Source organism: Ovis aries, chromosome 22 (genome assembly GCF_016772045.2).
Source record: "Ovis aries strain OAR_USU_Benz2616 breed Rambouillet chromosome 22, ARS-UI_Ramb_v3.0, whole genome shotgun sequence".
NCBI classification, from domain to species: Eukaryota; Metazoa; Chordata; class Mammalia; order Artiodactyla; family Bovidae; genus Ovis; species Ovis aries.
The window spans coordinates 17,746,175-17,769,316 of record NC_056075.1 but is presented as its reverse complement, the minus strand read 5'-3'; the positions used below and the strand labels follow the sequence as shown (position 1 = coordinate 17,769,316).

At 45.0% G+C, this 23,142-nt stretch overlaps 1 protein-coding gene across 1 annotated transcript in view; it reads left to right on the top strand.

Moving 5' to 3' along the window:
* Nucleotides 1–23,142, top strand: part of PIK3AP1 (phosphoinositide-3-kinase adaptor protein 1) — a 122,844-nt gene extending 99,702 nt beyond the window's left edge. Inside the window, exons 13-17 of the mRNA XM_027960633.2 lie at nt 447–519; nt 5,298–5,453; nt 10,070–10,140; nt 11,340–11,458; nt 19,212–23,142. Coding sequence (XP_027816434.1) covers nt 447–519; nt 5,298–5,453; nt 10,070–10,140; nt 11,340–11,458; nt 19,212–19,269 — 477 coding nt within the window. The 3' untranslated portion in view covers nt 19,270–23,142. The remainder of the gene's footprint in view (nt 1–446; nt 520–5,297; nt 5,454–10,069; nt 10,141–11,339; nt 11,459–19,211) is intronic.

Sequence of the window (23,142 nt, the reverse complement as noted above, 5' to 3'; positions counted from 1 at the left end):
GGGGGAGGTGGTTTAGAAGGTGGGCCTTGACCCCGCCTTGGAACAGAGTCATGGAATCAGTGTCCCTCGAGGTCAGGGGAATGTGCGAGAACACAGTCTCAGAGGTGGGAATGAGGGTGGAGAGCTTGTAAGCAGATAGGAGACTGGCCTGTCTAAGGGGCGTGCAAGGTCGGGGTGGGTTATAAGGCTGGGAAGGAACTGGGAACCAGAGAGGAGGGGAGACCCTTTGTTGCGGACAAGACGTCTTCTCTTCAGGCATAGCTTTTAAGAGGACTTGAAGTTCTCTGGGAGCTGACTGCAAATGCACTCAGCCTCATTTGCATGCTGGGAATGTTATTGCAATGTGATATATCTTGCAAATGTCATAAAATCAGAAAAAAAAACCTCTAATGCCTTGAGGGTATAATTCTGGTGTATATTTTAAAAAACAAACTAAAATTTTCCAGGAAAATCTTAAACGACTAAGAGACAGCATCACCCGAAGACAGAGAGAGAAGCAAAAATCAGGAAAGCAGACAGGTATGTGGCTTCCCGGGGCTCCTGCACGCTGGGGGACTTTGCTCTGGTCTGTTTTCCTTGACTCTCTTTTCTGCTGGGGCCTGAATGGGCAGACCACTTGCCCAGCACCTGTCACCCTCTTTACAGATCTGGGTCCCCCAGTAGGCTGGAAGGTCCTTTGGAACAACGACTTTATCTTGTTAATTCTGTAAATCTAGTACCTGGCTGGCACATAAGGCATGTCAGCAAATGAAAGAAAGGAAGGCTTGAACTCTGTACCCCTCTCTCCTCCCATGAGAGAGGACGATAAGGCTTTCTCCTAGGCACCTGACTCTGCCCTTGGCATGTAGGAAGACAAGTCTCTCTGAGCAGAGAAAGGAGAAAGTCCCATTGCATAGTGTCAGTGTCTGGTCCCAGCAGACCTACTTGTGTCATCGGTGTCCACACCACAAGCTGCTTTGGAAGCCCGGATCTCATCTGTAGCAGAGCTCCCGCCATGTGTAGTGGAGGTCCAATAGCAGGGCCATGGATTCCAGTTGTGCACACTGAGAACCCTCTGCTCCCCTTGACCCTCCCTCCTCCAGGTGCTACCCATGTGGCACCACCATCCCTGGGCAAGGAGTGGGCAGAAGGTCAGAGCGGTCATCCTCAGACTGCTGCCTGGGTGACGAGGTTTTAAATGTGTGCTGCCTCTAGCCACACGCACACTTGTCCGCCTTCTGGTTGGGAAGAGGACAAAGGAGAGGAGGAAGAAAATCTAGCTCAAGAGCTGTGCTCATCCTGGGGTCAGACAGCAGGGCACCCGGTGGTAGAGGGCGGCGCTGCTTTCTAAAACTACAGCACGTGACCCATGGGACATCCCTGGTGGTCCAGGGGTTAGGACTCCATGCTTCCACTGAAGGTCATGGGTTTGAGCCCTGGTTGGGGGACTAAGATCCCACAATCTGCACAACACAGCTAAAAAAGAAAAAGAAGAAGACTTGATTGAATGAAACATTTCAAGCTTTTAAATATGCGTAGCATGAAGAAAGCTGTGATTTGGCAGGGCATGGGGGGCGTCCTTGGTGGCTCAGTGAGTAAAGAGACCACCTGCAATGTGGGAGACCTGGATTCTGTCCCTCCATTGGGAAGATCCCCTGGAGGAGGGCATGGCAACCCACTCCAGTATTCTTGCCTGGAGAATCCCCAGGGACAGAGGAGCCTGGTGGGCTGCAGTCCATGGGGTTGCAAAGAGTGGGACACAACTGAGTGACTAAGTACACACACCCACAGCTGATTTGGGAGGTGATCCTGGGGAGCACGGTAGGGGGCGGGGCAGTGAGAGAGGAAGAAAAGGTGGCCAGCAGCGTGCAGTTAGCACCATGACTGCAGCTTCCTCTCCACAAAGACGCTAGGAGTCAATGGAGAACACTCCGTAATGGTTATCCCTCCCATGGGGCATTTAGACACCAGCTCCTGTGTCTTTGGGTGAGGCCTGCTGGGAGAAGGGCACTTGGAATCTGGCTCCCAGAGAAAGCTCATGCAGGTGGAACCTGGACCCTGCGCTACCTATCCAGACCCCCGGGCATCAGAGCATCTGCCAAAGCAAAGGCGTCATTTGTGGCTGAGTGAATGTGATGTATTAGTTAATTGCATAAAGCTCAATTGTATATTTAGTGACATACTAACTTAAAATTGCCAGGGTTTTCACATTCAGGTGCCCCAGCACTGGTGCATCCATGCTTGTAGGGACAGCAGGTAGGAGCAGGGTGGCAGTTAGGGATGGGGTAGGGGGTAGATTAAGAATGGGACAGGACTTGGGGCCCCTTTCTCTGCTTCAACCATTGCAACTCCTTTACACAAAAATCTGTTTCTAGTTTGAGCTTCTGTTTTCTTCAGAGGAAAGAATTCTGCTTTACAAAAAACAAACAAACAAAAAATTTGAAAATCGTCCACACAGGATAACTTCTCCTACAGGAGAAGTAGGGCTGATGAATGACATTTCTGTTTGAACAATCTTTTCCAGGAATGGATGCCATCCCACTCAAGGATTGACTCTATTCATTTGGAAACCTCATTTGCCTTAGAAAAGAAAAACAATGATGATTTTTCTTTAATTTGGGTTAAAAGACCAAGGACGATTAAGAAGTAACAGTCTGTTCATAATAACTTGCCAGTCTGTTCTCAGCCCTGGGAGCTGGCTTACTCTCACTGAGACAGTGCAGAGCACTGATAGTGTAGGAGGTCAGAAGAGGGCTGGCTGGCTCAGGACTTACTGGATGCCCTGGCCCCACAGAGAAGAATACCAATATTTGTGTTCTGGGTGTGTCTGTGGTCAGTGCAGGGCGGGACTTGGAGGAGCAAGCTGGGGTCCCAGGAAGCCTGGATTCTGATCCCAGCTTTGTCTCCAAATCATTTCACGATCCAAGACTTTTCCATTAACCACTTCATGCCTCAGTTTCCCCATCTGTGGTCACACCCGGTTTATCTTCTTAGTAGAGTTGTTGTTCAGTCACTAAATTGTGCCCAGCTTTTTGTGACCCTATGGACTATAGCTTGCCAGGCTCCTCTGTCCATGGGATTTCCCAGGCAAGAATATTGGGGTGGGTTTGCCGTTTCCTTCTCCAAGGGATCTTCCTGACCCAGGGGTCAAACCCGCATCTCCTACATTGGCAGGAGAGTTCTTTACCACTGAACCACCAGAAAAGCCCACTTACCAGAGTAGCAAAGTTCAGAGGAGGAATATTAGCAAATGTGAATGCACTTTGGGAAAAGTGCTTCCCAGTATAGTGATGATAATTATTTGTCCTGGCACTGTTCCTCTGTTCAAAGAATATCAGGCTTATGTGGACATTTAGCCTAGTTCTACTTGATTTTTTTGAACTTTGACTCCCAATTTTTTTTCCTGTATATTCTACTTACCTTTCCTTGAACTGTTTGTGAGCTGAAAACTGCTTCATTGAAGTGAATGAAGCAGTCATGAATTTACCTTGAAAAGATTGTCATTAAAAACCTCAGTCAAAGCTGAGGGGGAGAAATGTGTTACCTGTTTGGGCTCTGAGACCCTGTGGGTTCACACCCATGTGTGGGTTCACTGACTAGTTTCTGCCCACGCGCTTCCAAGCTTGGGCACCCAAGTGGGTGGGTGCTTCCACTGCTCAGTTATAGCCAAAAGAGGCTGAGGGTGTGAAAAAGATCTGTGTTACACAGAGGTCTGGAAAGCTAGGACCACACACTGCCCTTGGGATCAGGGTCTCTGGAATGAGGCAAGCTCGAGCCCATGCGAGCCAGCAATCTGCTGTTTTAATATTCTCCACGCAGAAGGTTGAGCACACGCTCCATCCACCCCATCCTCACCCCTGCTCGTCCCTGCTGTGCTAGTTTACACATTCACCCTTCTTGGCAGACCTCTGGCTTTGGCAGGTGCCACACTCCCTAGACTTCCTGCCACACCTGCTCCCTAGCAGAGGGGAGGCAGAGGAGGAAGTAGTTCCTTGAGATTATGGGCACACATCCCCGAAAGCCCATCCACGCTTACACCTCTTCCTAGAGTCTCTGTCCCAAGGCTTGGGAAGGTCTGGGGCCTCAAGGGGAGCCCTGTGACAGGAGCTCACCTGGCTTTCACACTTCCCTGGGGAGGAAGCTGGGCTGGGCACCCGCAGAGATTCTGTTCCACTTGTCAGCTGGGGCTGTTTTCTGGTCATAGCAACCAGGGGTGGAAATCCCTGGGGCACGCGGAGGAAAGAGCAGTCACTGATCCGGCTAAGCCAGTGAAGAGGCCAGGTTAATGCTTTGCAGGACAAAGGAATTGTCTTGCTGAATCTGTGGGGTCTCAAATCATTGATCAGCCTTGCAAGTCACAAAATCTTTCATGGACCTTATGAACCTCTTTCCATGAATTCTCTGGATCATTACTGTCATTTTGGACCACCCACCCTCCCTATGGGAGGCAACTGAGTCCTTAAGGGCCTGGACTTTGGAGCCTGGGTTCACATCCCAGCTATCCCACTTACCAGCTGCTTGACGGGGACTTGGGACATGCTACTTCACGTCTCTATACCTTAGTTTCTATTGAGCATGCTGACAATAGTATTTATTTCATGGGTGTTGGAGGATTGAAGGAGCTAAGAATATGGAGGCTCTTGGAACTATTCATGACGTACAGGGTAACCCAGTGTTACAAGCAATGGCATTCGTAACCCCTCCTTAGAAAAGGAAGAAATCAGAGGGGTTGGCTGACTAACTCAAGTTCCACAGTTGGTGAGTGGCAGAGCTGCGGCACCCATGAACATGTTAGTCGCTCAGTCGTGTCCAGCTCCTTGCAACAGCAATGGACTATAGCCCGCCAGGCTCCTCTGTCCATTAAATTCTCCAGGCAAGAATACTGGAGTGGGTAGCCATTCCCTTCTCCAGGGCGCCTTCCTGACCCAGGGATTGAACCCCAGTCTGGTGCATTGCAGGTGAATTCTTTACAGTCTGAGCCACCAACCTTTCCCTAATTGAACATTCTTTCTGTCACCTCATGCAAAAGCACTTCTCTGCCCTTTCCAACATCCCTCCACCCAACCTTCTGTCAGTGATTGCCATGCATGGTTCTGTGGAGCTTCAGTGCTGATTGGGCAGGGTCCCCACCCTCCTCCCCCTCCTTCCCCTCTACTCCTTTCCTTCTCCTTCCCCCCCTTGTCTTCCCCTCCTCCTCTGCTCTCCTTCCCCTCCCCTCCAGGTTCAGGGGAAGGAGGTGGGTAGAGAGGAAGCAGCTTTGCAATTTGGTAACTGGCATCCTGGTTCCTTAAAGCTGATCCCTTTCTCTCTAATTCCAGACTTGGAGATCACGGTCCCAATTCGGCACTCACAGCACCTGCCTGGGAAAGTGGAGTATGGAGTCTATGAGAGTGGCCCCAGGAAAAGCGTCTTCCCCGCAAGGACAGAGCTAAGACGAGGAGACTGGAAAACAGACAGTACCTCCAGCACAGCAAGTAAGCAGGTGGCCCCAGGTGCCTTCACAGCTGGACTCTAGCAGGCGAAACATGCTCTGTGATGAGCCCAGAAGATCTTAACTGGAGCCTGGTTTGGGCCTAGGAGGTGTAAGAAATGAGGGACCTTTAGCCTGTGAGGTTTGCCTCTTTTTCAGGGCACAGAAGACTCTTTACACAAATATCCCCGGAAGGCAGATTGTGCGATAATTATTACTCTATCACTCTTATAAATGAAAAATGCTAGTAATAGTACTGGTTAATATTTATGGAGCATTTACAATCTGCTAAGCCTCTCCCACAGATTCTCTGATTTAATTCCCGTAATCACTCTGCAGGATAGGTACTATCACCTCTATTTACTGAGGAGGAAACAGGCAGCTTAGGGCCTTCCTCTAGGTTAAATAGCCAACAAGGGGTAGCGCTTGGATTTGAGCTCAGGCAGACTAGATCAGGGTCAAGACTCTTGCTTACTGTTCTTTTTGCTTCCACTGTGGTCAGGGAAAGGAAAAGGTACAAAGTCAAAAGCATTAGGTAACAGTGGATTCAGATTTGAGAATTCCAACTGTATAGGCAATTGAGGATCTGATTTGGAAATGTCTTCCTTTTGGCTTGAAAGCTTGAATAGGAGTCTGATTACAATAGACAATACCCGCTGATATGCAGGCAGGAGCTGGGGCTTTGTTTCCGGATCCAGGGCAATGTTAACTGACTTCAGACACACCAGCTTCACAAGCCAAATAGACTGAATTTCCCTGCTTTCATACATTTCAGTGTTAACAAAAGTGGCTAGGGGAAAAAAATAAAAGAGCAAGAGTCAAGCTGAATTTCAGGATTCAAAGTCTCCTTAAATGTCAGGTGGAAGACTGCCATGTGGAGGTAGGAACTGGAAGCTCATCTAACCCAGGGCTTCTTTGTCTTTTCTCAATCACAAACCCCTTTGAGAATCTGACGTATGCTCTGAATGTCCTTCTTATAAAAATACACTTGCACGTGTTTTAACACACACACAATTATGCCCATCCATGGACTGAGGTCAAGAGCCTCTGAACTGTTCCTCCTTCTTACTTTGTTAGCAGAGTGTTTGTAACCCAGAAAGGGAAGGAATTTTGCCCAAGGTCCCACAACCAGTCAATGGCAATAGAGGTAGAATCCAGCCCTTCCCTCTGCTACTGTTACCTGTTGAAACATACCCAAAGCGTATCACACAGCCATGTTAAGTCTAGCCCTGATAGAGACGAAAATCTCCCCTTACATAATGAGGGCAATAATATATACTACCCCCTTGAGGCAAATTAGAGAATTCTGACAAGTTCAGAAATGGGAGAGGTTTTCCCAGTGATCACAGATGGCAGAGGAATCAAGGCAGGCAACCCATCTCAGATGTATTGTGGAGGAGGGAAGTGGTGTAGATACTCTAGGGGTGAAGGCAGGGCTTTCTGGGGTAAGGGAAGGGGAAATTTAACAAGATAAACGTAGAATACTCATTTCAGGTTTGGATTCATTTAAACTATTTTATCTGTATGTTTTACTTTGAGTTACCTTGGAGTGAGAATAGAATGGAAAGCATAAACTCTGCTTTTCACCTTGTGTGGTGGTTTACTGTCCAGGGATCGCTAGCTTATTGGGTAAGAAAATGTTGTTAAATGACAGACCAGAGGGTTTTATTCTACTCTGTGGCTGTAGATTGCATCCAGTCCCTGTTACTCAGTTATCTGTTGCTGTGTAGCAAACTATCCAAAAATGCAGTGGCTTTAAACATAATCATTTATTTCTGCCTGATTCTAAACTTGGCCAGGAGCCAGTGGAGATGGTCCACCTCTGCCCGTGCAGTCAGCTGGGGTCGCTTGTGCAACTGTACTCAGCTGTAAGCTTGGCATGGACTGGAGCATCCATGATGGCCTCTTATTCTTCAGGGCCTCTCGTACATGGCCTCTAATTCAATAGCCTGAACTTCTTGTGTGATAACAAGACCCATAAAGGGAGCATTCCAGAAAAACAAGCCCCGGTGTGCAAGTGCTTATCAAGCTTTGCCTTACATCACACTCGATAATGTCATATTGGCCAAAGTGAGTCCCGTGGCTAAGCCAAGCGGGGTGTGAGGAGGAGGCCATACACAGGTGTGGATACTGGAGGTGGCGTCCTTGAGTCACTAACGGATAATCTGCCATCTTGAAATTGATGATGGTGATGATGATAGCTGCTGTAATTAATTAAATGCTTGCTCTTACAGGCTCTGTGCCAAGCATGTTACCATACGATCTCATTCTATACAGTAGTGTTCTGAGATCAGGAAACAGAGACATAGGTTAAACATCTAATCCCGGGTCACTTGACAATTAAGCAGAGGATCTGGGATTCACATACAGATCTTTCTGTGTACTCAACCCTGGGGACATATTTCCTTCCAAAGAGAGAGAGTTCACAGGGCAAGGAGAGAAATGAGGATAGTCCAGCTCTGAGTCACCAACAGCCCTTCAACCCCCAGCATCATGCCCTAAAAATCATGCCCTGAAAACAGCACCATTTTATTGTGCTGCAGCTGCCATCTCTTGGAAACTGTAGGAAAACAGTTTCAGGTTAAATGTAGTTATATCTAAAATTTTAAGCACAAGGTATTAGTGTTATGTTTAAGAGAACAAAAGTTTCATTAAAGAAAGACCATCGAGCTGCTTCTAGTTTGCGTGATTTAAGTTCCTTAACAGTCATATACATGATCATTTTTTTTCTCTCATTCATTCTCTATCAATATTGAGGACTGCTCTGTGCATGTGGAGCTAGACTGTACACTGGAGACATAAAGCTGAAAAAGAAACAGGGTCTGTCCTCTGGGAGCTTATAATGGAGGAGAAAAAGTGTAAAAAGAGTGTAAGTTATAGGCTTGTTTGATCCTTCTTCCCTGGTGACAGAAGCCTGGCAAGGTGTGGGTGCTGCCCCTTTCCCCCAACAAGAGTGAATGTGATGGGGGGCCAGGGCCAGAACCTCCTACCAACGGTGCCATCCAGGTGGACCAACCAGGTCATCGGCTTTGGAGAAGGGAGAGGGCCAGGGCAGATAAACCAGGAGTAAGGGTTCAAAGTCAAGCACTGGGGGTTAAAAATTCAACAACACCAAGAGAAAGAATAGTGAAGCTGGTGGGTATGAATTTCCAGGATCCTAGAATCAGCTCCTGGACACCTTTTTGCTCCCTCCCAGCAGATAATCTCTGGAAGGAGTCTGGTTCATTGTAAAGGAATAAGATAAACAATGATGAATGACATGGGAGGCTTGGCCCCACAGGGATGGAAGCCCATGCACAGGAGGGGTTACTTCCATTTGGGGGAATCAGGAAAGATTTTGATAGCATTTGTCCTGAGCATTAGAGCCTGAGGAGGTTTCAAATTTGTGGATGGAATGGGCTGGGGGAGTGGGAAGGAAAGGACGTTCTAGCTGAGTGAACAGTGTTATATGTGGGCAACTGGATAAAAAGACAGGGTCATGTGTTCCTTAACTCTGAAACAAACTCTGAAACAAACTCTGAATCCCCTGGTTTATGGAAATATTTTGACACATTATCTTAAATTTAAAAATCTGCCCCCAAAAAATAATCCAAAATTGTAATCTCAACCTGCTTTTGTCCAGCTGGTATCTGAATTAATTAGGTCAAAGTTGATGACATAATGAAGTCAAAACTAAGACGATTTACCTATAAACTAATATAAGCAGTTACTTTGAGTGAAAATTCAGCTAAACCTAAGTGCTGGCAATACTGTTAACAGCATATATTGGAAAAATTAAAGTCAAGTTTTAGTTGATTAACTGTTAATCTTCCTTCTTCGCTGCCAAACCAGCACGTCCTTGAGCTCGTTCTAATGCTGTCTGGTCCAGTACAGTGGCCCATGACTGCATGTGATTATGTAAATCTGTTCATTAAAACTAAATAAAATTTAAAATTCAGTTCCTCAGTTGCACTGTGTCACATTAGCTACCAAACTGAAGAGCACACAACAGAACATTTCCAGAAAACTCAATTAGATAATGCTGTTTCAGTGATTTAGGTGATAAATCCTCTACTTACATCTCTAAGCAGCTGACCTCACACAGTCATAGTTCCTATCTGGAGTGTAAATTATACTTTTGAATTTGTGCTCTGTGTTTTGTGTCACACTGGCCCCCTTTTAGAAGGTATGTATACATGTGTGATACTTGCACGTGCTTGCTGTAATTCCTAACTAGGTAAAAAACATTAGTAACAAAGTTTGTTTGAAGATTTAAGAAACACCACTGAACAGGTGAGAAATAGAGCGTCTCTGCTTCCTAGTCTGTCAAATCAAAGCACTAGTATCAGATAAGGTTTTCCTAGGGATTAAATGCGGTCGTGCTTTTAAAGCATAGAACGTGGGATGAGCACTCGGGAAATGGTAGCTATAAAGCAAAAAGTGGTCATAAAAAGATGACCCATTTTTATGCTGAAAGAAAAACTGAACTCTAATAACATGGTATGTAATTAGACAGCAGCATTTTGAAGAATCCCGTAGTCGCAGCTTATGTACTGTTTGTATCAGTAAGTGCTAGATTTTTGCCTTTTACTTCATCTCGAGAGCCTGCACAGTCCAGCTGACTCTGTTTGCACACTTTAGGCAGCGCAAGTAACCGGTCCAGCACCCGGAGCCTCCTCAGTGTGAGCAGCGGGATGGAGGGGGACAACGAGGTGAGAACTGGGGCACCCCCGCCCTCATAGGTCTTTGTCTCAGGGGTCATTTCACTGCAGGAAAGAGAAATCCAAGAGAAAGAAGCCAGACACAAAAGGTCATCCACTGTGGGACTCCATTTATATGAGACGTCCAGAATAGGTCGATCCATTGAGATAGAAGGTTGGTTGTTACCAGGGCTGGGGGTAGGGGAAACGGGGAGAAACTGCCTGAGGGATGCAGTGTTTCCTTCAGGGGGTGTCAGGAAAATGTCCGGGGACTAGACAGAAATGGTGGTTGCACGATATTGTGAACGTGCTGAATGGCACTGATTGTTCACTTTAAAATGATCGCTTTATGTTATATTAATTTCTCATTGATAAAAGAGGAGAAGAAAGGGAGGGAAGGAGGGAGGGAGAGGGTTAAACCAAAAGGGGTGTCTGACGGGGAACTGGGTGAGTGTCCAGGAATCCAGGGGTGTTGGTCACCTTTCTGGGCCTGGCTCAGGAGCGGCAGGCATGCAGAGGCGGGGCTGGCGGTTTGTGTCCCCCCACCACCACCCCCAGGCCACACACTCTTTGGTCTCCTTTTTCCTGTGGGTGTCTGCTTTTTCTCTTACCGCGCTTTTCTGCTTCTCCACGGGTAGGGGTCATATGAGTCACTGCCAACCCGGGAGACTCCCTGAAGTAGGATGCTAGGGTGGGCCACCCACCAGCACACAGCTTATATTATCCTGCGACAGAGGACCAATCACAGTCCCCGAAAGGGACTTCTGCTTAAAAAGAAAATTTCTCCAGCCCTACCTGGTTACCCTAGAGCAATGCTCCTCAAACTTTACTATGCATAAGGATTACTTAGGATCTTGTGAAGATGCAGGTGTGAGGTGGAGCCTGAAACCCTGTGGTTCTCATAAGCTGCCAGGTGATGCTTGCTGTTGGTGGCCCACAAATCACGCTGAGCAGCAGGGAATGAGAGCTCAGGTCACTAACAGTATCAATAACTCAGGCCCCAGCATCTCCTCAGTGACTCCGGTTGTCAGAGTCAGTGGGAAACTGTCCCCAGGGTTGCTGGGTTGTTGATTCTCAGTCAGTGAGTAACCTTCCACCCAAGCCTGGGGAGAGCTGAGGAGCTTGTGGGATGGCACTGTCCCGCTATGTTGCTGCTTAATGTCATCTTCAGCCTTCTCTCTCATCTTTTTTTTTTTTTTTCTTTGCTGTAGGATAATGAAGCTCCCGAGGTTACCAGGAGTCGTAGTCCAGGCCCTCCACAAGTGGACAGCATGCCCACTGTGCCCCTTGAGAGGCCCCCCAGGGTGCCACCCCGCGCCGCCTCACAGAGGTAACAAGGAAGCTGACAGAACGTTTTTTTCCTTGCTCATTGAGTCTCAGGGCAGAGTAGGGTCTGGGGACATCTAAGGTGACCTAGGAGTGAGTACAGAGCTAAACTCGCTGAATGCATACTTTGGACACATTTCAACGTGGACTCTTCATTCACTTAAGTGATGCTTTATTCACTTGCAGACTCTAAGTAACAAATTCAATATTTTGTCAGTGAAATACACTGGAAAAGGTCAACATTTTGCATATTTTAAAAATCTGTTTGGCTAGAATTCAACACCTGAATAATTAATCCCCTTGGTTGTATTGTGGGGACAGTGCTTCTGGAGGACCAGGAGACAAGAAGGAATTGAGGATGAAAATGCAGGTGAGAGGCAGTATGGTATTGTAGTGGGAAAACACCTCCTGGGAAGACCCCGGCAGCCTCTGGTGTACATGGATGAATTGTTTACCTTTCATGAGACTTTATTTCGGTGTCCAATAAATGGAGATAATGAATGGACTTCCTCACAGAGTTGTAAGGATTGAGTTTCTGGCCCCAAATAAGAGCACAACTGTCTGTGTGGTTCTTTATACAGAAGGATGAGCCTGTGGAGATTGGAGGCTGGGCATTAGACAAAAGAGTGTGACTGACTTATGGGGCTCTGATGTATGTTTGTGTTCTGGCTTCTGGCAGGAACCTTTTTGAGGTCTTATGGACCCACTGAAAAGGTGGTCAAAGCTAGCTTGTGTAACTGTCTGCTAAGGCAGAGAGGAACCTTTGGGAATAAAAGCCTAGGCTTGTCTTAGGAGTTTCTTTGATGTCTAAAATATAGTGTGCGGGTAAGGGGTGATTAACTAGTTTTTTTTTTTTTTTTTTTTTTTTTTACGTTTTGAATCTTTTAACTCAAATGAACCTCATCGTGAAATTTGTTGAGAAAGTGCCACAGGGAAGTTTTTCTTCTGTTTCTCTGGAAAGAGCAGCTGACTCTGCACTGAGGATCTCTCCACTTCTGTCTTTGCTGTTACCACTTTTCTGTGTGTTCCTGGCAACATTCACGTACTGACACTTGCTACCAAAACCTCCCACAGTCCCAAAATGCTTCACACTCACCAAACATGTTTCCCTGTTGTAGACTAGAGGTCACATACTAGAGCATTAGCCCTAGAAGGAACTTCAGTGATAATCTAGTCCTGTCTGCTGAATTTGCATTATGTTCTGTTACTTGAAAATTATATATAGTTGGTGATTAGGGAGGGATGTTTATGGAGAGCAGTTATGGTAATAAATGCTTGTATTTATTGGCACTTACTATGTGCTGGGTATTCTGGTAAACTCGCTAAATGCATTAACTCATTTAATTATCTCCACAACTTCAAGTGTTAGATGTTTAGAGTTATCCCACTTTGCAGAGACAGAAACTGGGATTGAGACTGGGTGGAGACTTTTCTGTGTGATAAACCTAGGTGTGCCTGACTCCAGGGTCCAGTCATTTAGTCGCTGTGTTATACCTGTCCAAGGAGGTCCAGGTGTCCTGGGAGAAGATCTAAGACCTTTTATTCTTGAAGGTGAAGGAGGGAGTTATCTAATTGTTCCAAGATTAAAAAGAATGTCAGTCTTGAATGTAGAGCTTCAAAGACTCTGTGGAACCTTGTCTGCAGGAGAGAGAACAACTAGGGAAGTGGATTCCAGAAATTAAAGACTGGAAACGGGGATGCATTTAATGTGTAAAGAGAGATGGCAGTTGAATTGTTTGGGAGATTCTGGAAGCATGTTGTGATAAACATGGGGAGAGGAAAAGGAGGAAAACACATTTGACTAAAGAAATGGTGTTTACAAAGAAATCTGTAATTGATAGAAAAAGGGTTTGGGCCCATTTTTGGTGTGAAGATTTGGAAAAGATGCAGTTTTTCTGAAACTGTATGTAATGTTCATAATGAAATGAGGAGATGTTTGAGCGACGAATAACACGGGCCTTTGTCCTGAGTGCTTGACCCACTGATGGATAAGAGGGGAGGCTGACTGGATATTCTCCACTTCACTTCCAGATCTGGGAACTGGCAACTCTTCCTCCTTTATGTTCTCCTGAACTTCCCTCCCCAAACAGCACATCCCACTCATCACTCTCTCCAGTCCTGGTCCCTTCCTCTCCTCACTCTGCATGCTGTCCCCAGAGCTTGAACTGTCAGCTCCAAGTCCAAATCCATCTCTACCTTGGCTTTCTATTTCCTGCTCTTCGCTGGGGACCTCACTAGGGGTCCCAGAGATCTCAAGTTCAGTTCAGTTCAGTCACTCAGTCGTGCCCGACTCTTTGCGATCCCATGAACCGCAGCACGCCAGGCCTCCCTGTCCATCACCAACTCCTGGAGTCCACCCAAACCCATGTCCATTGTGTTGGTGATGCCATCCAACCATCTTATCCTCTGTCGTCCCCTTCTCCTTCTGCCCTCAATCTTTCCCAGCATCAGGGTCTTTTCAAATGAGTCAGCTCTCTGCATCAGGTGGCCAAAGTATTGGAGTTACAGCTTCAACATCAGTCCCTCCAATGAACAGCCAGGACTGATCTCCTTTAGGATGAACTGGTTGGATCTCCTTGCAGTCCAAGGGACTCTCAAGAGTCTTCTCCAACACCACAGTTCAAAAGCATCAATTCTTCGGTGCTCAGCTTTCTTCAAAGTCCAAGTCTCACATCCATACATGACCACTGGAAAACCATAGCCTCGACTAGACGGACCTTTGTTGGCAAAGTAATGTCTCTGCTTTATAATATGCTGTCTAGGTTGGTCATAACTTTCCTTCCAAGGAGCAAGCGTCTTTTAATTTCATGGCTGCATTCACCATCCACAGTGATTTTGGAGCCCAGAAAAATAAAGTCAGCCACTGTTTCCACTGTTTCCCCATCTATTTGCCATGAAGTGATGAGACCGGATGCCATATCTTAGTTTTCTGAATGTTGAGCTTTTCTGGCTGGGAAGTCATGAGAAGAAGGCAGTTCGGGGCAGAGGAAGGCAAATGGGATGATGAGTTCAGGTTTTACACTCATGTTTTGATATCTCGTGAGTGCAAAAACGGAACTCATCATCCCTCCTGCCTTCCTCTGCCCCGAACTGTCTTCTTCTCATGACTTCCCAGCCAGGGACATGACACTATTTTCTTTCTTCCCCAAGTCCCTAACCCCGAAGACAGCCTCCATTCTTGCTCCTTTGCAGCTCCCCAGGCTCTGTTCACTCTGCTGCCCTTGCAGCTCTCAGATCCACCCCCTCCTCTCCATCTGCCCATGCCTAAGTTCATCCCTGCATTTACTTCCCTGCCTCCAGTCAGTCCCTCCTCCACATTGCACAAGAGTGCACACTCTAGAACAGCAATAGCTGATGATGTCACTTCCTGGCATAAAAGCCTTGCATTTACTTCTGTATTTTTTTAGCATACTGTAGCCCTAAGTCCCATCTCTCTCCTGTATTCACTGATGTTTCACTCCTTAAGCATTGCTAGTGAGCTGTGCCATTTTGTATGGTCTTTGCCCAATCTGTTCCTTTTGCCTAGAATGCTATCTTCCTACTCCTTTCCAATCTCTGCTTAGAAGATTCCTACACATCCTTTAGGACTCTGTTGAAACTTCACCTCTTCTTTGAAGCTTCCCCTGATGTTCCTCTGCAGCGTGAACCTTCTGTGTTCCCCAAATACCACAGGGAGGCCTGGCGTGCTGCGATTCATGGGGTCGCAAAGAGTTGGACATGACTACGCGACTGAACTGAACTGAACCGAACTCACTCCACATCATGGCCCTTGTTTGCATATCTATCTCCCCAAGTAGATGGTAAACCTCAAAATGATAAAGACTGTTTTGATTTTAAAAGTTTTTTCTACTCTCCCCAGTGCAATATGGAGTTAACTCAGTAGTTGGCACATGCTAGGAACTTAGCAAATATTTATCATGCAAGTAAGTGAATGGGCAGATGATAGATTGGTACTGATTGGGTTGACAGCTAGCCATCAAGTCATGTACCGCAGTGCAGGTGGGTTACACATTAGAAGAAAGAAGTTTCACATTCCCACAGGCTATAAGTTCCCAAAGACTTCAAAGTTAGGGAAGGCAGATGGTGACATGAACAGGAGCAGATGCATTATATCCTTGTGTGGTGTTTCCCTTGCAGTTCCCACAGAGTGGGCAGCTGACAGTGTCACATTCTTCATAGGTATAAAGTCCTGCCAGTAGAGAAAAAAAGCCAATGTCTTGCTGAGACATTGCCCCTTTGTTTTTGAATATGTTTTGCTGTTTACTAGTGATTTTGCCAATCACGATGGGCTTCCCAGGTGGTGCAGTGGTAAAAAAAAATCCTCCTGCCAATGCAGGAGAAGCAAGAGACGCAGGTTTGATCCCTGGGTGAGGAAGATCCCCTAGAGAAGGAAATGGCAACCCACTCCAGTATTCTTGCCTAGAAAATTCCATGGACAGAGGAGCCTGGTGGGCTATAGTCCATGGAGTTGCAAAGAGTCAGACACGACTGAGCACAATGAGCTCAGCACAACAATCTGTGCACTCCTCTTTAAGGCACAGCCTAGGTACTGACAAATCAGAGCATATTTCTGAAGGCCTCCTGGAGTACCAAGAGTTAACCTTTTAGCTGCATGGACTTCCCTGGTGGCTCAGCTGGTAAAGAATCAGCCTGCAATGTGGGAGACCTGGGTTCGATCCCTGGGTTGGGAAGATCCCCTGGAGAAGGGAAAGGCTACCCACTCCAGTATTCTGGCCTGGAGAATTCCATGGACTGTATAGTCCATGGGGTCGCAAAAAGTCAAGCACGACTGAGCGACTTTCACTTGTAAAGATCTCTGTGGAATCCCTAGGCAGGAGCAGGGGGAGTGGTCAGAAAGTAAGGGGACTTGGACCTGAGGCTATTTACTAATAGGGAAGCTTAAAAATATTTTTTAACAATGTTGTGATCATACAAAGGGATACTATCTAAATAACAGACCTGCTTTAAAACAATGTTGACCAACATTAGAACTGCTGGGTTCTTGAACCAAAGTTATCACCTCAACACGGAGGAGAAAGCAGCCAGTGCCCAGGTCTCTGGACTGGACAATCCTGTGTCCAGCTCCAGCTTCCCAGTGTCCTTGGAGGCCGTTTCCCCACGGACCACCCCTCAATTCTGATCTGATACATTTTACTTCTGTGGTTCTGATATGTCTATAATCACAAATCCATTCCCAAAGACAGGGCTTCCAACCTTTAGCTGGGCTGTTCACCAGAAAGAAATATGGAGATGGTTTGTTTGCTGCTGCTGCTGCTAAGTCGCTTCAGTCGTGTCTGACTCTGTGAGACCCGATAGATGGCAGCCCACCAGACTCCTCTGTCCCAGGGATTCTCCAGGCAAGAATACTGGAGTAGGTTGCCATGTCCTTCTCCAATGTATGCAAGCATGCTAAGTCGGTTCAGTCGTGTCTGACTCTGTGCGACCCCATGGACAGCAGCCCACCAGGCTCCTCTGTCCACAGAACTCTCCAGGCAAGAGTGCTGGAGTGGGGTGCCATTTCCTTCTCCAGGTTTGCTTGCAGACCTGCTCAGTTGCAGAGTGGGTCAACAGAGGAAGAGTGACCAGGAGGGAATCGTGCCTCTGTTTGTGATGGAAGGTAAAATGTAAGGCTCGTGGGGCATACATGGGGAGAAGGTCTAAGAACAGGTCTTTCACCACAAATAATAAAATTATTAGCTTTACCTCTTGAGTGCCTACTCTAAGCCAGAAAGTGCTCTCCATCTTCCACCTGTCATCTCCAGGTGGCACACATTACTCCAGTGTGGGTATCTTTACCTCTGTCTGGCAGATGAGAAACAGAGAGGTTTGAACTTGTTGAACTTGTCCTTCAGATGTGTGCATGAATGCCTCTGTCATGCATTCATAGGTTACGAACATCCCCTTACAAAACATTCGGTACAGTGCACTGACTTTCCCTAATGTCTGCCTCATCCATTACAGTCTCAGCACTTTGAGGGTGGGATCAATGCCCACTTTACTTACTGTTATATCCCACATCAGAGGTTAATGCATAGTAGATATATGTTTGTTGAGAGGAAGGAAGGAAACCATCAAGCCAGCCTCAGCTCATTTAGGTGATGACTGCTAACACGGAGGGTTCTTCAGCTTTCTCCTCTAAGCTCATGGTTCATAGGGCAAGTTGGGGCAATGGAAGGAGACTGTTTTCTCTGGATAAAGAGACAACCACACAAAACCTTCTACTCCCAGGTGCCACTGTAGGACCTCTTGAGGATATCTGTTTCTATTTCTGCCTCCCTCTCTGCCTTCTGAGATGGCCGGTCTTTTTCCAGCTCCTTTATCATTTCCTTGACCTACGCAAAACTTGCATTCAAGAGACATTTAGTAAATATTTACTCATCGATTCATTCAATCAAGTATGCAGTTCCAGGGTAGCACAGTTCAATTACAGCACTTGACAAAGTGCTCTTTCTTGACTTATTGACTTGCTTCCAAGAGAATTAAATATTGGTTTTACAGCACACATATGGAAATACCGTCTCGATTGTTGAACCTCTTGTAAATACATTCCCCCAGGTCTATCTGGAGTGTCGTTTAGCACTGTTCAAAAACCAACTAGGCTAATGTGGAGGGAGGCTTCCAGGTAAGCGGAGGTGGAGTTGAGACAACACTGAGTGATCCCAAGTAGAAGTAGTTGTGAGAAGCTGACTTCAGAAATTAAGTCCTCTCTCAAGGGATCTCCCTACTGCAGTGTGTCTGCTGCCTGGCTGCATATTTGAATCACTGGAGTTTTAAAATATAGATTTTATTATTATTTAGGTGTGGCAAGGCGAGCATATCAGGAGACAACTGCCATTGAATAGGTGATCTGTTATACTTCTAGATCTCAAGAGGAGGCAGGCATATTATGCTGGGGCGGGACACACAGGAAAGCCCCAGGTTTAGGCAGGAGAGAGGGCAGGTAGGGGAGAAAGAAGGGCAGGAACTTTTCTTGTGGGTTCTGCAGGAAGGAACCAATGAGGCAGGCTAGAGAGATTTAGGATTGGCTAGTTTGAGAAATTTCTGCAGGCTTTGGGGCTCAGGGGCTGTCTCCAGTTGTCCGACACCTGGCCCTGGGGTGATTAGGGCAGTTGGATAGAGGCCTGGACTTTGAGAGTCTCAGTACTGGAGGGGATTGGGATATGGACTCTAGATTGTTTAGTCTGCATGTGAAATGTGTGCTAACTGCAGGCTGTTTAGAGGAATTAGCTTACCCTCAGAGGGGCAGGCCTTCCAGGATCAGCCAGGACTGGGATGTCAAAGCTTCATAAAATAAGTGAAAGTGAAAGTGAAGTCGCTCAGTCGTGTCCGACTCTTTGCAACCCCATGGACTGTAGCCCACCAAGCTCCTCCATCCCTGGGATTCTCCAGGCAAGAATCCTGAAGTGGGGTGCCATTTCCAAACCACATGGCTAATGCAACTGGCTGAAGGAGGAACACGATTTGCATGTCGTCATGCCTGAGCCTTATCCTCCAGAGATTATGATGGAATAGGTCTGGGATTGAGCCTGGGAACTGGTATTTTTCAAAGCCCCCCACCCCAAGTGATTCTAATGTTGGCTAGGATTGCAATCCACAGATCAGCATTTATGCCTCTGAAAGGTCCGTATGTGTCTCCAGTTTTATTAATTGAAGGATGTGTCCTTTGCATAGTATACCAAGTTTGCAACAAATCATGGATTCCTAAGAAGTAGTTCATCAAATCTGTTTGATCATAATTGCTTTGTCTTTCATTTCAGGCCTCCGACCAGGGAGACCTTCCATCCTCCTCCACCTGTTCCACCCAGAGGTCGCTGATTCCACCTCCTTAAGGCTACCTCCTTCTGGACTTTGAGACTTGCAGTTTTCAGCCTGTTAATGATGTCTTCATGCTGAGTTTTATGGCCTGACCACTGACCTTAAGACCCACTCTCATCACTGATATTGCTGCAGCCCTGCTGGTTTGGGCTTACCCTGAAGAAGATATTATTAAGGCACAAAGAATCGAAAACTAAGAACTTCATTCACCATCATCTATTGATCCATATCCTCGTTTGCCAAAAGGATGATGACTTAATTGGAACTAGACTAATTTGGGATGTCAGGAGCCTGAAAGACTGATCAGAAATGTACAAGTGATTTTACAGAAATGCACTTATATTAGGTCTTACTTATTTGCTAGTCCAATCTAACTTCTGTGGTTATGATTTAAAACTTACAGTATTCAAGCAAGAAGGTATATCCTAATCTTTAAATGATTCTTCCTTCAGCTTTTCTATAGCTTCAGGAGTGTGTTTAAATGCCAGGGCTGGTCACATACAGCAAACTCAAAAGGACTTTAGAGAAGGATTAGTCCTAACTCCTTTTAGATAGAAGGAAAATCTAATTTCACTGAAGCCTGGAGCCAAGAGTACTCAGTTGGTTAGAGGAAGAGGTGGGTCTAGAATCTGGACCTGCTGATTCCAGGTCATCATACTTCCCATATCCAAATGGCCAAGCTCTCTCCCTCAAAAGATGCCCAGATGCAGAAATGTATTCAGTGACTATTGACCTTCTAGAAGTTTCCTTTTTCCATATCTCCCAGGTATGGAACTATCAAGCATTTGGGGCATTTATAATTCAGTATGCTTGCCAAGGAACATCTAAAAATGGTTGGGAACCGGAAGCTTGGCATGCCAGGGGCCCCACTCATTGCTCTGCATCCTGTACAGACCTTAGTTCTGACCATCAGAGATAGGGGGGTCCTTGAATTTCACTCTGCTGAGGGGTCAGAAGAAGAAGGAAGACCTTAAAATAGAGATAGTCTTCTGTTTTACTATACACTTGTTATTAACACCAGGTTTGGGAAATCTGTGCAGAGAATGTAGACCCTTAGGTATATCATTAATTTTGAGCTCTTAGCACAGAAATCTACCTTGAAAACACAGGTCTTTAATTTGATGCTTAAATATACAGTAAAATTAGTATCCGACCCATTTCTTTAAAAATTATCAGAAATCTGATGGTTCTCCATGAAATTATTCTCCATCCCACACAAAGATATAAAAACTATACTATTAAAGATCCATTTAAGTACAGTTTTATTGAGTCCTTTTCTAATGATGAATGGTTCTTTTTCAGTCGAATTCCTCAGTTCAGCAAACAATGATTGAGTGAAGTTAATAGCTTCTGGGATCTTGGGTTTTTGTTTTTCTGCCTTTTTTTTTTTTTTCCCCTGACATAAAATACACTATTGGCACTGGCCTTGAAGAGAGCATTTGTGCAAATTACCTACCACAATTCCTGGCACACAGTAGCTGTTTTGGAATGGTCCCTTTACTCTCCTTGTCACTTATCTGGGAGAAATAAGGAAATATGAGATAAAAGGAGAACAAGAAGTATAAGACTGGTATTCCTCTTATTTATAGACAGTCTCTATTTTAAGCATGCTTGATCTTGATAAAGCTATACTTTTAAAAATATTTAATGCCTCTAAGCCTCCTTTTGGATGCCAAATTTAATTTTTTAAAGATTCTTTGATAAATAAACATTTAGATCAGTAACATGGCAAAACCTACTGCTAGCCAATGGTGTTACCATCTTTGTATGCACATCACTGTGTAATATTGGAATATTTTATGGCATTTTATTCTCGTAGGAAAATAAGTGGAAAACATAAAATTGAAAGTACTTATGAGAAATCTGGGTTTCATAAATATGGTACACTCGAGATGTGGGCTGAAATGATCAGGAGTGCCAAGTCAAAAATGGCAAGTCTTAAATCCTCATTGAATGCTCATTGAACATCCAAAATGATTGTGTGTAAAAGAAGAAAATGAAAAATTTGTATGAAGCATGGGGACCATGTTATCAAAGAATATTTCTAAATGATGGGGTGAAATCTTTCATTCTCCAGAAACAGAATCACTCATTTAAATTTACTTGATTTAAATTTACTCAAGTTAAATTTACTTAATTTAAATTTACTCAATTTCCACATACTCAACCTTAGTATACATTTTTAGGAATACAGTATGTAGCAAAACCATGAATTTAAGTACAATGAGAATCAGAAACTAAATTGTAACTAGGTATCCAAAGAGACAATTAAAAAGTTCCCTACCTGATGCCTCTCCTTCCCCAAAATTTTACAAACTGGCTCAATAGACAGTGAAGCTGTTAGTCATATTCACTGCCATTGCCTTTGCCTCTAACTGTGCAGGGTACACTGTCCTCCAGTTCCCAGTCCAGCACTGTTCCTTCATCTTATGTTAAAACCTGTGAGCAGATAACCCAACTATATGAGCAACAAAGTATGAATACTGAGAGACTCTAAACAGGAGGTTTGTATTACAGTCAAATAATTTAACTTGACATATTTAATAATGTGAATAATCCCTAAGGCTTTGCCATAATTAGATAAAGTAATAGTATGTAAATGACTTAAATGAATATTTTTCACATCAAGCTAAGTTACCTGCTCCTTCCCCCTCCTTTTGTCTTTCTTTGTTATTAAAAAACAGGGATCCTAGTCTACTTTACTGGGATTTCTAGATCCCTCTCCCATTTGCTCTAGGAAGTAAGTTGGTTTTCCATGCTTGTCTTTCAAAGAATACTGTGTGGATTTGCAACTGGTTGGCTGAGGAAGCATTAGTAACGGATTTATTTCTAAGAAAGACAAGTAGCTAATTTGGATATCTCTAGAAGATTCATCCTAGAAATCGATCCTCAATTTTGAGGACTCTGACTGTATAAATATTTGCTTTGGTTTGATAAACAAATTGTGTTCTATTAATTTCCAAGTATAATAAGTTATTAAGAATAAAAAACGGTGTTCTCCATTCATTCCCGTGGCCAGATACTATGTTCACCAGAGTGGTGAGAGGATGAGTAGGAGGTTGAAAGATGTATTCTGAATTCTGAGCACAACTCAGAATTAGTTTTCTCATAGAAACTGTAATAAATTGTGGGTTCCCTGGCTAGCCTGCCAAAGCCCATTTAAAGTGTCTTAGCTAGCCATGCAGTAAGAGTTAGTATGATGCAGGGAAAGAACATTGGCTTGGAAGTCAGGAAAATGATTTTATTTTGGACTGCTGCTGACTTGATGAATTCACCTACCTTGACTACCCATCATCTGTAAAATAAAATGTTTTGTGTTTAGTAATAACCTAAGTCCCTTCAATTCTGTAAGTTTAGGAGTAAGGCTAGGGGTGAGGAATCACTCATTCTGAAGAAGGAAGGGGACAACCATACTGGAGTGACCACCTAGTTAGCAAGGGGTCTTATTATGTGGCAGCTCCTGTTCCATGCCCTCTATTGTTGGGTATGACAGATCAGCTAAAAGAAATGTGTGAGAAACAGTAAAATGGGAGCTTCGTTGTATCATAATACAGTAACTTATAATAGCCTTAGTTGTTCTTTGGTCTAAGAACCAAAAGTTTTAAGCGATTGCTTCCTAAAGAAAGAATTCAAAACAATTTTAGAGTTCCTCAGTATCTAGAACATTTCAGCTAGAACAGAAAAGGTAGAGGCAGAAGGTGATAAATAGCAATAGAAAAGTAGGTTACTAGCAAGGCAAACATAACAAAGTAGAAAGAAGAAATAGAATTTCAAAGAAAAGGTAGCTGAGGATGGAAATCAGAAGATATTTTGTCATCTATAGACCAAACTTTTGATGGTTGTGTTTACCAAAAATAAAAGATTGAAACTGTG